This window comes from Brachionichthys hirsutus, chromosome 12, assembly GCF_040956055.1.
Source record: "Brachionichthys hirsutus isolate HB-005 chromosome 12, CSIRO-AGI_Bhir_v1, whole genome shotgun sequence".
Taxonomy (NCBI): Eukaryota; Metazoa; Chordata; class Actinopteri; order Lophiiformes; family Brachionichthyidae; genus Brachionichthys; species Brachionichthys hirsutus.
In genome coordinates, this window is record NC_090908.1 from 2,205,615 (window position 1) to 2,218,735 (window position 13,121).

Genomic DNA, 13,121 nt, shown 5'->3' on the forward strand with positions numbered 1-13,121 from the left:
GCCTGTTTTGTGGATTCTGCTTGTGTGCCTGACCGGTTGATCTGGATTGCCTGGTTTCTGGATGCTGCCTGTTTTTTGGCCCTTCCCTTTGCCTGCCCCTCCGGATCTGTCTGCCGGTTTGGACTGACTACCCGGTGTGTTTAAAGAAGAGCAGTTTCTGGATTCCTCTTCTGTTGTACTTTTGGGTCTTTACTTTAGGAACCATGTCGGACTCTGAGAGCCTCGGGTGGGGTCTCCTGCAGGTAGAGTCAGGTCCAAACATGGTGATGCTGCCTTTCAGTTTTGTGCAGCCAGAGTCTGAAGTTAACCAGAACCACCTTGAGGTTTTCTCAACTCTTTCTTGTAGCAAAATCTAAACACGAGTTTATAAAAATCCTTTGAGGGAATTTCCGAGCTCCAGTATTGTCTGAAGGGCGCCACCTGGTGGCCGCCGGCTGTAACTACTCCGACTAATGCAGTGGTTCGTCTTGCGCCACCGAGCCTTCCTCCTCTCTCGCTGATAACCACAATGGCCAGGCTCTTATGAGGAGCTGCGCCTGTCAGAGCTTTACGCACGCCTCAGCAGCAGCGCAGCGGCGGAGGTTTCCTTCATTCAGCGCGCAGGACGAGATGACAAACGCCTGACGCATCGCAGGTGGGTCAGCTAACCGATCATCGCGCTACCGCAACCTGAATTAGCCTGCCTGCCCGGGGGGCGGGGGGGCGGGGGTGACCGATCATATCCCATATGTGTGTTTTTATTTAGACCCTTCTCCTGTACCGGATAGCCCGCGTGTAAATGTGTAAGAGCGGGCAAACGCGTGCGTAATTTGCCGTGATGGTGCCCGCCGCTGTCGTTAACGGTGCCCTGGATGTAAATGAAGCCGAGGCTACGGCTGTGTAATAAAGATGTAATAAAGATGTAACATCACACCCCGCGGGTCCAGTCCAGAGACCCGCGCAGGGCGAGCCGCGCCTGCGGGGTGACCGTGCGCGTCGCCATCATTGGCGCACAGCTGGATGAGGTGTTCCTACGACCAGCCACCGCTGATGCTGCAGAGAGGCAGCACCTCCACTAATGTGTGACTGAACCGCCCTGATTGGCGCTGTGGAAGGAGGGCGAAGGAGATCTATCATCTGGAAGCCGTTATCGATCAAATCAAAGTGTTGGCGGTGCTTTTTCCTTTTGTCTTCCAGCCCTGCGTTAAGGCTGGCAGGACAGGAGCTAATCACGTGACGCTGCACCTTCCAATTTGGATAGCAATGCGTTGTGGGGCAGCATATGTGCGGACTGTAATCAGGTATCTGCTCCGTGAGGGGATCAGAGGGAACCAAGGTTGCATTCCAGAGAACTTTGTCAGGTTTTAACTTTCTGTTTCTACCCCCGGGGGGGGGGGGGGGGGGGGTCCAGTCACTCGCAGGTCAGGCTTGCTGTCTTCATATAACTGATCAAATGTCAGTAGATCCTGACGAGGCCATTGGAAGTGCTTAATTTTGCTCATCTTTGGGTCTCATCATTGATTTCTGTTTGATCAGAAGCCGGTCTTTGATTTGCTCTCGAGGTCTGACTCGTCTTCATGTTTGTTTGTGTGTTTTGTGTAGATAACCAGAAGATTCAGGGTCTTCGGGCCAAGTATGACTTGATACAGTAAATTAAATGTTATTGACAGTTGAACTGCTGGTTGGGCGACATAAGCAGCTCGAATATTTGGCCTTGTGTTCCAGAAAACAAAAACAAAATCTGGAGCCTGTATTTAGAGGGGTCCATATGCATTGGCTCAGTCTAGTAAGGGGGGGGGGGGGGGCTCAGATGAGTCATTCAGATTTATCTCTTTAATCTGTGAGGGAAACTAACCTATCAGACTGTCTGCTGCAGGCCAGACAACGAGGAAGACAAGGGCTAATGGGTGTGAGGTAGGGCACTGTTGCCACGGTAACAAGACCTCAGCATGTGCCACGGCCGGGTTGCAAGGCTGCTCCATCCTCATGCAGAGTGCCAACATCGTGCCGACCACTTAAGAGAAATCTCCGATTCCACGCCTTCAGCTCTCTGCTCGGATCAGAATCCAAATTGAAGCCAAATTAGATTAAATTCAACATTCTGAGTTGTATAATTGAATAATGAACGGCTCGTCCGTCATGAGAACCTCAACCCACTGGATGTACTGACCCCTGCACACAATGGATCAACCTGTTTTTATTCTTCCAGTGGAATAAACCTCTCGTCTGTGAGCCCAACCGCATGGAGCTGCAGCAGCCCCCACTGTGCCCCCCCCCCATCCATTAGACAAACACGTTAATGAGTGTTTGTTTTGCATTAGTGTCACTTTCTGCCCTTGTGGAGATCTCGTCAGTGCAGCCGACCAGAACGGTCTGCAGTGATGCGAACGCACTTCAGTGGAGAATCCATTTTCCACACTGAGCCGTCCTCATCGGAGCGGGGCTGAGTGTTCCGGGTCTGACCGGAGGAAGCGGGCAGCCCTGCGGCCCACGAAGCTACGCCCGCATGCTTTATTCATAGTCGCCTGTCGGTTTGTAAATGATAGTTTTTCTTACCCCACGGCTGCAATTTTCCACATGGCCTGGTTCACTGTGCCTCTTCATGCTCGTCTCGTGGATGAGTGGCCTCGCAGAGGAGCGTCTTGGCCCACATACCACTGCCATGCGTGTGCAGATCAGCGCACGGGGGGTTAACGGCGCTCATTCAGCTCAGACGCTCATTCATTTAACCACATGGGCTCTGGGTGTGATGAGAAGTTATTGTCGGCTCTTTCTTGATGCACACATAAGTGAATTATACAGATTCACTCTCGGCAGGAGGGATTGGTTATTGCATCCAGATGGGCCTCCTGTCTGCAGCGTTGTCATGGCAACAGTGGACACTCCAGATATGGATGGCTGTGATGAGATGTGACTTTCCTGTGAAATTGTGCCTTGTTATTTTGTGCTGGGACAGTTAGACGTGTGTTTTGATGCAATATTTATTGAATGTGCAGCCCTGCCTTGCTCCTCTGCTCGCAGCAGGAACACCCTGGTTAATAGCAGGTTATTATAAAGGCCTCATGCACGAGATGCCCTGCATACAGCCACTGGTAATTTATAACACATTTAACATGCATGCTGTCACATCTGTGGTCTAGTGAAAGGATCGGGAAGGAAAAGGAAATGTTCAGCCTTGTCTGTGTTGTCTTAATGGAAAACGGCTGCAGCTTCTTTGTCTACCGAACGTTTTTATTCATGATCTCCATCGAGCTGTGATTCACAAGCCGAATATGCGAATGGGATGTTTTAGTGTTTATATGCACCACTGTTGACGGGCATAACAAATGGCCTGTAACTGGCATAAAGGAGAATAATCCCAGTTAATAAAAATGAGATGAGGCTCTGGGATGTGGTTTGGTTGTCAGGACAACAGCTGGGAGGCGGACAGGCTGTGGATTGAGGTCTAAATGAATGGCCATGCATGGCAAAGCACGAAGATGTCCTAATGCGCCAGAGAGCAGACATTAGAGCTCAGGAAGCGAGTTTCTGCCTGATCTCATAGGATGACAGCAGAAACGGAGAGCTCACACAAAGTGCTCATGTCAAGGTTTCAGAAAAATGAAGCATCTTATTGTTTCAAATGTGGCATTTGAAAGCACACTTCTTATCAGGTCTGGTCTCGCTTCCTTCCCCTTTAATGCAGATATAACCTTTTTCTCAAGCGGAAGCCTTTTTTATTCAACTAAAAGATGCATTGTGTCTTTTGAAAGCTCCCAGTCAACATGGTAGCGCAGAGCCATAGTTTCATAAGAGGCATAAATCATTTGAGAGGCTTGAAAGAGAACGCTTGGTGATCTAAAACTATAAAATGTATTTTGAATGTGGCATTTTATTGCCTGGGTTTACGGTCTGTCTTGTAAACAGTGTTGACGGTGAAAATGCAGTCGATTTAAGATCAGTGCAGACGAGGAAGATCATCCGTTACCCAAGGGACGGCTGGTAGAGACGGACGTCAAAGAGAAGCCTGCTTGCATGGGCGTCTTGAACAGAACTGCCCTCAGCTTTATCATGACATTTTAGAATCGGAAAAGAATAAATAAATGCCTGCGTGTACCACTCCTTTATCTGGATCGAGTTTAAATGCAGCATGTCACAGGAGTTAGGGTTAGGGTTAGGGTTAGCTCCAGTAGCTTCTGTGTAATTTTGTGTTTTAAAAAGGCAACTTTAGAGGGAGTGAAAATAAATTCATGGATGGGTTTTTATCCAGATCTACTCTTAATATATTGATTGTATTCACAATAATCTGTGTCATTACGCTGCTGCGTTAGAATGTGAGCTTCACACCCTCCACTCCTCCACCCCTCAGGTCGATGTGGCCACTAAAGCAGCTCTCTGGAGTTGATGCCGGCTACTGTGGATCCCTGCCTGTAACAAACTCCTCCTCCTGACTGCCGCCACCTATCAGCCCTCTCTGCAGCGCCGACGCTCCTCGCCCGCTGGGAAATCACCGGCTCTGAGGTGTGCTGGAATGGACACCGAGTCGACCCACTCCGGTTACTCCTACCACTCCAGCCGCTCCGGGAGATCAAACCGACATGGGTATGTTTCCGGTCTGTTCACTATCTGGCTCTGTGATGGCATCCTGTCTCCTGGATGACATGCTGCATGTCTGGTATTTCATGCAACGCCTTCCGTGCACACCGAGTTTGCTGCATCTGTCTTCGGATTGAATGTACCGGTATGTTGGCTGCAGCCAAGTCAATCAGCTGAGAGGCTAAGGTTAAGGCTGGAGTGACTGAGACGGGCAGATAATGTGGATTAGGGTCGTCACAGCCGAGTCGCTTTAAGCTATTTCACTCCGTCTCTCCTGCGAATGAGAGAATCTCATGATTCCCATCCTGGTGAATCCATCCTTTGTGTAGAATAGTCACTTTCTTTCATTTTTTTTTATACAAGCATTTTGTCATAGTTCTTCACATGAACAAATAAGCCTCAGAATATTGGACTTTATTTTGGACTAAAGGACCCATCGTTGTCTTGATTTTTCAGGGGAAATGGATGAAAAACATATTTATTATAGAGGAATAAATGAATAAAGCATTACCGGTACTTTTTATTCTGAGGAGTATCTGTTTCTGAGCCTGTGCTCCTCTCTCTGCCCCCTGTGTCATCAGGGATCGGAGCCGTGACCGACATAAGGCCAGCAGCAGCAAAGAAAGCAGCCGTTCTGAGAGGTCTGTCGTCATCAACCCTCCTGATACGCCGTCCCAGGAATCGCCCGTTCACAACGGAGATCCGCTGCCAGGAGAACCCACACCAGCAGCAGATCATGGAGATGATGGCCAGGTACTTCCTATGGAAGCATGGCCTCGCACAAAACAAGTTAAAATATATAAACTATGAAGGAACTCGGGCCGTTTCAGTATTAATAATAATATAATTTGCGTTGTTCAGTGTCTTCAGATTCGACTGTCATGTCTGGTAGATATGAAGCTAGAAATGGAAACAGTCAGTTTGGTTCTGCACTAGAGCCTTCACCAAATCCAAAAGTCTTGTGCATTATAATTTACAGGACCGATGAACTCCTATTCAAAACACATGTTTGGTGAATCTAGATTTTCTTATTTGGATGGAATGCCCAATAAAAGCCTCCTCTGGCTGTGTTAAAGGACCATGACTAAGAATCCTGGATCCGGGTCTTGATCCAGGTTCCTTTCAATGTTTTTGTGTTACATGGAGAAGATATTTAAGAGGTGTATGTTCATTAGCTCGTAATTTCAATGCAGGAAGCGGAGTGAGAAGTAAAATGACAAGCGAAGGAGGAAAGGAGAAGGTAAAGGTGATGATCGTCTGCCTTGGGCTCAGACTCTCTGACCTACTTGAAAATGTAAAGCAGAAAAGCATTTTGCCTTTGTGTATTTATATTTGGCTTGTGCACGAGAGAAAGTGTGTGTGTGTGTGTGTGTGTGAGGATGCGCCTCTGTCCTCAGCACACATTCTGAGATGTCATGTGGTTTCAGCTTGGAGCTGATGTCTATTGTCAGCAGTGTAAAGTAATCTGCCATTGTGTTGCCTTAGCCCTCCAGACCAATGTGCTGCAATGGCGCAGCAGCAGGGCCATCACCACCAGATCCACCCCAGCCGGGGGGGGGGGGCCGGGGGGGCCCGATGAGCCACTGTAACACTAACTGGCTGCAGCGCAGGGAGACACTCACACACACCGAGATTAGCTTTAGCTTCCCACCCGAGCGCCACTTTGAGGAAAGCTGATATGAATAATCCTCCATGTTTACACGCGTGCCTGTGACATCGGGAGCTTCTGTGCATGTGTGAGTCACAGAAGGGGCTCCGAGCCCGTTACTGAGACTGTCCACGCTGCTTTGTGAGGCTCACACAATCTGCCACAGGGCAGCAGCTTCAGTTCACACTGGTAGCCTGTTGGCTTCAGCAGAGCCGCAGCGTATGGGAAGCGGTGGATCCGCTGGTTTTGGTGTGTGTGTTGTTCACACACACACAAATGATATGTGTGTGTGTCATCTTATCGTCCTCCCGGGCCACTGGGGCGTAATCATTGGGTTTTGCAGTTGGCAGACAATTTTGTGTGTTCTCGCGTCTCCGTGGATGTAATCAGTTGGTTGTTGTGTTGTTGTGCGTTATCGTTGAGCAGGAAGTAAATAATCCAGATCCGCCCTCTGCAGCCAGTGAGCCTTCCCTTTCCTGTGCTGTAGACACAGATCAGGCCTGAGTAGTGGAGCGTTAATCTCTGGGATTAATCCCCTGAGAGTTGATGGCTGGTTTTGCAGCGCATTAGCTCGGCAGCAGATCCGGACCGAACGTCGGGCCTGCTGCCTCCATAAATAAGACTGAACGGTCAAGCTTAAAGAGATTGTTGTCACATTCCTACTGGCTCTCCTCTTCCTCTGGAGCAGGGAATGGCTCTGATTGGTCAAGATCTGATCTGTCTCCTCTTTTACTCCTGTCTCATTACAACCATCACCACCCTCCTCCTCCTCCTCCTCCTCCTGACAAATCAACTCAACCTAAAATAAATAAATGTTTTTGATCATTTCCTGTCTTTGCATGAGCGTCCCATCATACCCTTCATGCTATTTGCAGACATTTTATTTTCTATAAGTAGCAGGACGGGTGTGATCGGGACGCTCACAATATCATTTTGACTCTGTAGAGACTCGTTCTCTTGTGTTTGGAACCGCTTGTCGTAACTTCTGATGTTATTTAAACTGTTCTATAATGATTTCTTTCTTTCTCACAAAGAGCTACTGCGGCGTATTTTTTCTTTCATATCACTTAATGCAGACTGAAAATTAAAAATGTGAAAAGTGCCGACGAATACATGCAGCTCGATTTATCATTTGTTCCTTTTCTAACTTTGGCTCCTTCTTTCAGGACGATAACTGGGGGGAAACCACCACTGCGGTGACGGGCACCTCCGAGCTGAGCATATCCCAGGAGGAAGTGGTCGGACTGGGGAAGGGAATACAGGACCGGACCCAGGACTTCCGCCGCTACCTTCCTCTGGCTGTGGGGGTGTGCGTGGGGCTGCTGGTGCTGGTCACGCCCCTCGTCTTCGTGCTTCTTCCAGCTGTCATGTGGCCTGATAGGCTGCAGGCTTGTGGGACTGCCTGTGAGGGCCTCTTCCTCTCCATCGCCTTCAAGCTCCTCATCCTACTGGTTGCCATTTGGGCCTTGTTTCTCCGACCAGGCCGTGCCAGCCTGCCCAGAGTGTGTGTGTACCGGGCCTTCCTCACCACCCTCACACTCCTCCTCACCATGTCTTACTGGCTCTTCTATGGGGTCCGGATCCTTGATGCTCAGGTCAGCGTGAACGTGTGATGCATCGAGAGTGATGGCTTCAAACATTTCCCCTTCTGAGACCCTTTAATGGCTTTAGATCGTGTTTCAATATGTCTTAGTTTGTTTCTAGGATACGTGTTTTATTATAATTTCAGTCTCTGTGAAACTCAGTTCGATCATGGCTGGATCAAGGTTTCCAGTGAACATTTTCCTTTAACCTGCGCTGTGATCTGAGCAGGATGAGGACTACCATGGCATCGTCCAGTTCGCCGTGTCCCTCGTGGACTCCCAGCTGTTCGTCCACTACGTGGCCGTGGTGCTGCTGGAGCTTCGTCACGTCCGGCCCTGTTACAGCGTTTGTGTCATTCGCTCTACCGATGGAGAGACACGTCACTACAACGTCGGACAGCTGAGGTTTGGTCATGGTTAGATTAGGTCATAGAGATTTGCATTATGGACAACGTAGGCACGAGAATGACGGATTCATTTTAACATTGTGATGTGATTGTCTTTTGTTAACTATCCATCGTGAATCTGATCAAACAACATTTTTTAAAACTTAAACTTTTAATTCCACATCAGGCAAAGAGCAACCTATCTGTACTCTGTTTACTTTCCAGTGAATGCAACAGTATTAAGTCAGCCTATTTATGTCAGATCCTCCTGTACCGGCGTTTTATCTCTCCATCTGTCTCTCATCTCTCGCAGTATTCAGAGGGCTGCTCTGTCCATCCTGGAGTATTACTACAGAGATTTTCCAATCCATAACCCTGCACTTCTGTCTGCCTCAAAGCACCGGGCTGCTAAACACCTGGCTGGGTTAAAGGTCTACAACGTAGACGGTTGGTTGCTTCACATGTAGCATCTCTGCTGTTCTCCTCTGTCCATTCTTTTGCCTTGATGCTTTCCTTTCCGTCGCCGTCTCTCCAATGAGCAGCTTTTAAAAGCAAGCTGAGAACATGCATTTTGGACAGTAAGTTGAAATAACAGTCTTCAGAAGATCTGATTTCATGATGGGGTTTATTCTCTGTCTCGTAGCATGCACAGCTAGCGTACCTATGCTCACACATGCATACAAGTAGGCTGGATTCCCTCCCTGCTACGCACCGCACTCCTCCTAAAAGGGTCTTGAAACCCATCACCCCCCTTTTTCTTCTGCAGATGATCTCTGCCAGGGATGCATTATGGGATATGGTGTCCTCATTGTACCTCATACACACCCACTTCCCTATCAAACAGTAGCATGCCTCTGGAGGGCTGAGGAATTCCACGCATTAAATAATTTATCAGAGTAAGGCTCATTCTTCACATCCTCCCTCCCTCCGCCGTCTCCAGCTCTACTCGGTCTCGCTTTCTTTTTCCCTTCTTTCTTTATACCACTATTTTTTTTTTTGCGTGCCTCAACCCCCACTCACGCTGCAGCCATCCCAACCCCCCTCTCTCATTCAAAGTCATCACAGGCATCTCTTCTCAAAGCACCAGAAGGCGCTGCACTTAAGGTGCTGGTGTTCCAGTGGAAAATAATTTTGAGCAATGAGAGTGCTGCTGCAAAAAACAAACCTAAACCCCGACTCACAGATGTTGCTATAATGGGTAGAGTGTGTCGTTGCTACGTGTAGTCACCTGAATCGCCGCATATAAATGTGCATATGCAAATCAGATTGTTAATAATTTACATCATACCTGACCTACAGCGTTTACTATCTATAAACTTCCTCAAACTGTGCTGATGCTCATGAATATGGATTACATCCGTGAAACCCCCACAATCAAACCGCAGGAACACTAATATACGGTCCGACAAGCTCCATTCGCTTGATGGGTTTGTTGCACAGATGTGAAAATTCACACATCAAGCAGGAACTATGGTCTTTGAAGCGTGAAATGATGAATATTTCATCCACACCCAACTATAAAGGTTCAGCTGCATGCATGTGGAGCAACGTGGCTGCTTCCAGCTGAAACAAGTGATCTGAGCTCCCCTTCTGTCCATGATCCAGGTTGAGCTTGAAGACCGGTGGGTCGGGGCGGGGGGGGCTGCTTCCTGCAGCTCAGACTAATTTAAGCAATCTGTCGCTGTCCTCTCCTTTTGGTGCAGCTCCAGGGAGCGCAGCCGCAGCGCAGCCTGCTAATGGGAATCAGTCGCGAGGCACGGCTCCGGCTGCCGGCAAACACAAAGACACCGCTCACAGCGAGCTGTACTACGAAGAGGCCGACTACGAGAGAAGAGTCCGTAAACGAAGAGCCAGGTGAGCAAGAGAAGACTCGGTGGAAAGCTTGATGATCTCAAGAACTGCACCTCCATTCATAAATTAAATTCTGACAGAATGCCTTCTATTTGAATATAAGGCTTCTTCTTTTCTGATTGACTCCACCGTGCATGTTTAAAGACCCGTTCGTGATGTGTATTCAGTATGAATAATTACCCTTTCAACGTGTGCATCATCTGTGGCTGCAGAGAGCTGCTCCTATGCTAACTGCTGCCTGTATGTTCCTTGTCAGGCTGGTGGTGGCTGTGGAGGAGGCCTTCACACATGTGCGTCAGATGAGAAAAGAAGATGAGTGCGCGACGCCGTCTGACATTATGGATGTGCGTGAAGCGGCTCTGGCCATTTTCCCCTCCATGGCCCGTGCCTTGCAGAAGTACCTCCGCATCACCAGGAGGCAGCACTGCCACAGCATGGAGAGCATCCAGAAGCACCTGGCCTTCTGCCTCATCAACAGCATGAGCCCGAAGGTGGTTCCTGCTGATAAGAGTAGATTTAGTATTAAAGCTTCAGTGTTATAGGGGGGGGTAATTCCATTTTATTAGCATTTTTTTTACAAATGTGAGTGTTTATGATCAGTGTGCTTACAGGGATGTGCTAATTTATTTATATGTACTAATGTTGTTTTTATATTGTTGAGTAATTGGAAAAGTCATGTAAGACCTGTTAATTTTATAGCAAAATGTAAATGCCTTTTAAAGCATCAAATGCACTTTGTGTCTTATTTGTGTCCAGGCCTTCCTGGAGACCTACCTGGCTCCTGGGCCGACCCTAAGGTACGGCCCCGAGCGCTGGATGGCCGACCAATGGACTTTGATCAGTGAGGCTTCAGTCACCGGCGGCATAAAGGAGGGCACAGAGTTTCTACTTAGATGTCTCGACTTTAGCTTAGCTCTGACCTTCAAGAGAATCCCTTACATCCGACTGACTGAGAAGTACGTCGACCCAAAGTCTCAGAAGTTTCTACTGCTGCTCCAATCGGAAACCTCCGTTTAGGAGTGACCGGCTGGGGCAGTCCCGCTGGTCTGGACTGTTACAGTTATCTGATCGAAAAAAGAAAAAATGAAATAGCTTTTTGTACTTTTTTGTATTTTTGTTTGTACTGTTTTTCATATATTTTTATTGTTTATCATTGGAAACATGGAAGATGTTTTGTTTTAGGGTTTTTTTTACTTGATTGAGCATTGCTGGGATTTGTCAGTCCTGATGTCTGCAGAACACAGTTCAGATTTTCTATGCAACAGACGACCCTCACAATGTTCCTCATCCTGATTTGCATGACGGTGGCAATGTATGCCTGTGTGGAAAAGGTAATTATTTAGGAGATATGCGTGATTTAAGAAGCATAAATGTGTATTTGTCATCTAAACGTAGTGAAAATAGGATCTCTTCCTTTTCCCAGACTTTTGATAAAACCCAAAACCTTGAACCGGTTTCAAAACGGCTCTTTTTTAGTCTCATATAGCTGAGACTAAATAGCTATGATTATTTGACTGTGCTGTATTACTGATAATTGTACAGTATTTATGTGTGAATTTACTTTGTTCCTTTATTCACTCACCTTCACCTAAAACTTTTATATCAAGGTTCTGCTGAAGGATTTTTTTTCTGTACTTTGTCGCTCTGCTGTATTTGTGGAGTTAAATATACTGTAAATAGATGAAGATGTAAATGTAAACCGGATCACTAGAATCTCATGCAAACGACGGCTAAAAGGATTTACTGATCATGTTTGCACGTGCATAGTTTGTGTGGAATACACTGGCGCTGTTTGTTGACTAGTGGACAGACTACTTGTTCATTATCTCTGTGCATAGTGTAAAGTTAAACGTACTCAACCATGAGAACAAGGAAACAATAAAAGAATATTTATTTCCACAACTTTTCAAAACCTTTAGGTTGTTCTATCCATATCGCTCTCTCTGAAATTAAACCCGCCATGCTGGAAAGTGTTGAAAACCATAATCATTTGGTGTAAGCCATTATGTCTTCCTACAGGAATAGCCCAGCCCGTTGCCAGTGTTTCTGCTGTTAGTATTTGTCTCTGTCGCACTGCAGCCACCCATCGACAGTGGCCGGGACGCCGACCCCAGTGTCAAACAAACCGATCGTTTGTATGAATATTTGATGTGTGTAATGTATGAGGCCTGTCACGCTGTAAATTCCTATTTACGCAAGTGTTACACTGTAGTTTCATCTCTGCTTAGGGGTGTTGATGGTCGTAGTTTCTGACTATGTGCCTCAATTTTACGTATGTAAGATATCAGCATACATGTGCAGTTTTCAAGAGTGTGTGTGGGTGTGTGAGAGAGGGAGAGTTTGTTTCCTTGTCATACAGGGAACTTGTGATGAGTTTTAAGTCTTTTGTCGTCTTTTATACAACAGAACATTTAAAATCACAGCAACCATGTCAAAGTCGCATTTGTTTAAAAAAATAAACGAATAAATATTTGTATTGACCTTCTCTAAAGTGTTATAGTGATATTTTTGTTTCTTTCATATTCATCAGTCCAAGACTTTCAATGCAAGAACCTTCTAGGCGTATAATAAGTAGGAGTAGCTGAATTTTGAATCTGCTTGGTGTATTTAAATTTGGATCTCACTATTTAAATTGTGTGTATTTTAAGGAGTAATGCACTTCAAAAAGTCTAACGGACACAGGCATCAAGGTTATTTTTGTTCACGATTTTAATGCTGGAGAAGTAGGAAATGTATTTTGTTAGAATAAACTATTTTTTGCATTTTATAAAAACATACATTATTTGTAATGTTATGTTTTGGATTGAAAACAACACGGTTAATTCATGAGCTCAAGAGAGTTTAAGGTTCCTGATAATGTTTATCAAAACAAGCAATCCAACAATGTAAATCACACGCACGTAAATGTGATTAATAAAGCTGAGAGGAGGATGGGAGAAGACACTGAAAATTAATAATCAGAATATGAAACAAATCCAGAAAGAAATGTGAAAACATTTGTTCAAGAGCAAAAGACTTTGGAACCACTGATTTAATTAATAACACGTCGACTGTAATGAGCTTTTTACATGATCTTTAGATGTACATTCATGATGTGAA

The 13,121-nt window shown here is 46.4% G+C and overlaps 2 protein-coding genes across 2 annotated transcripts in view; one reads left to right on the top strand and one right to left on the bottom strand.

Annotated features, from left to right (window-relative positions):
- Positions 1 to 4,489: 4,489 nt before the first annotated feature.
- On the top strand, positions 4,490 to 11,039 carry LOC137902271 (vang-like protein 1). Its single transcript, XM_068746350.1, has 8 exons — positions 4,490 to 4,560; positions 5,136 to 5,307; positions 7,369 to 7,797; positions 8,015 to 8,190; positions 8,485 to 8,618; positions 9,875 to 10,025; positions 10,279 to 10,513; positions 10,779 to 11,039. The coding sequence occupies exons 1-8, from the start codon at positions 4,490 to 4,492 to the stop codon at positions 11,037 to 11,039; spliced, it is 1,629 nt and encodes a 542-aa protein (XP_068602451.1).
- A 1,686-nt stretch (positions 11,040 to 12,725) lies between these two features.
- Positions 12,726 to 13,121, bottom strand: part of casq2 (calsequestrin 2) — a 4,774-nt gene continuing 4,378 nt past the window's right edge. Inside the window, exon 11 of the mRNA XM_068746099.1 lies at positions 12,726 to 13,121. This exon is cut by the window's right edge and continues 408 nt beyond it. The gene's annotated coding sequence lies outside the window, so the exon portion shown is untranslated.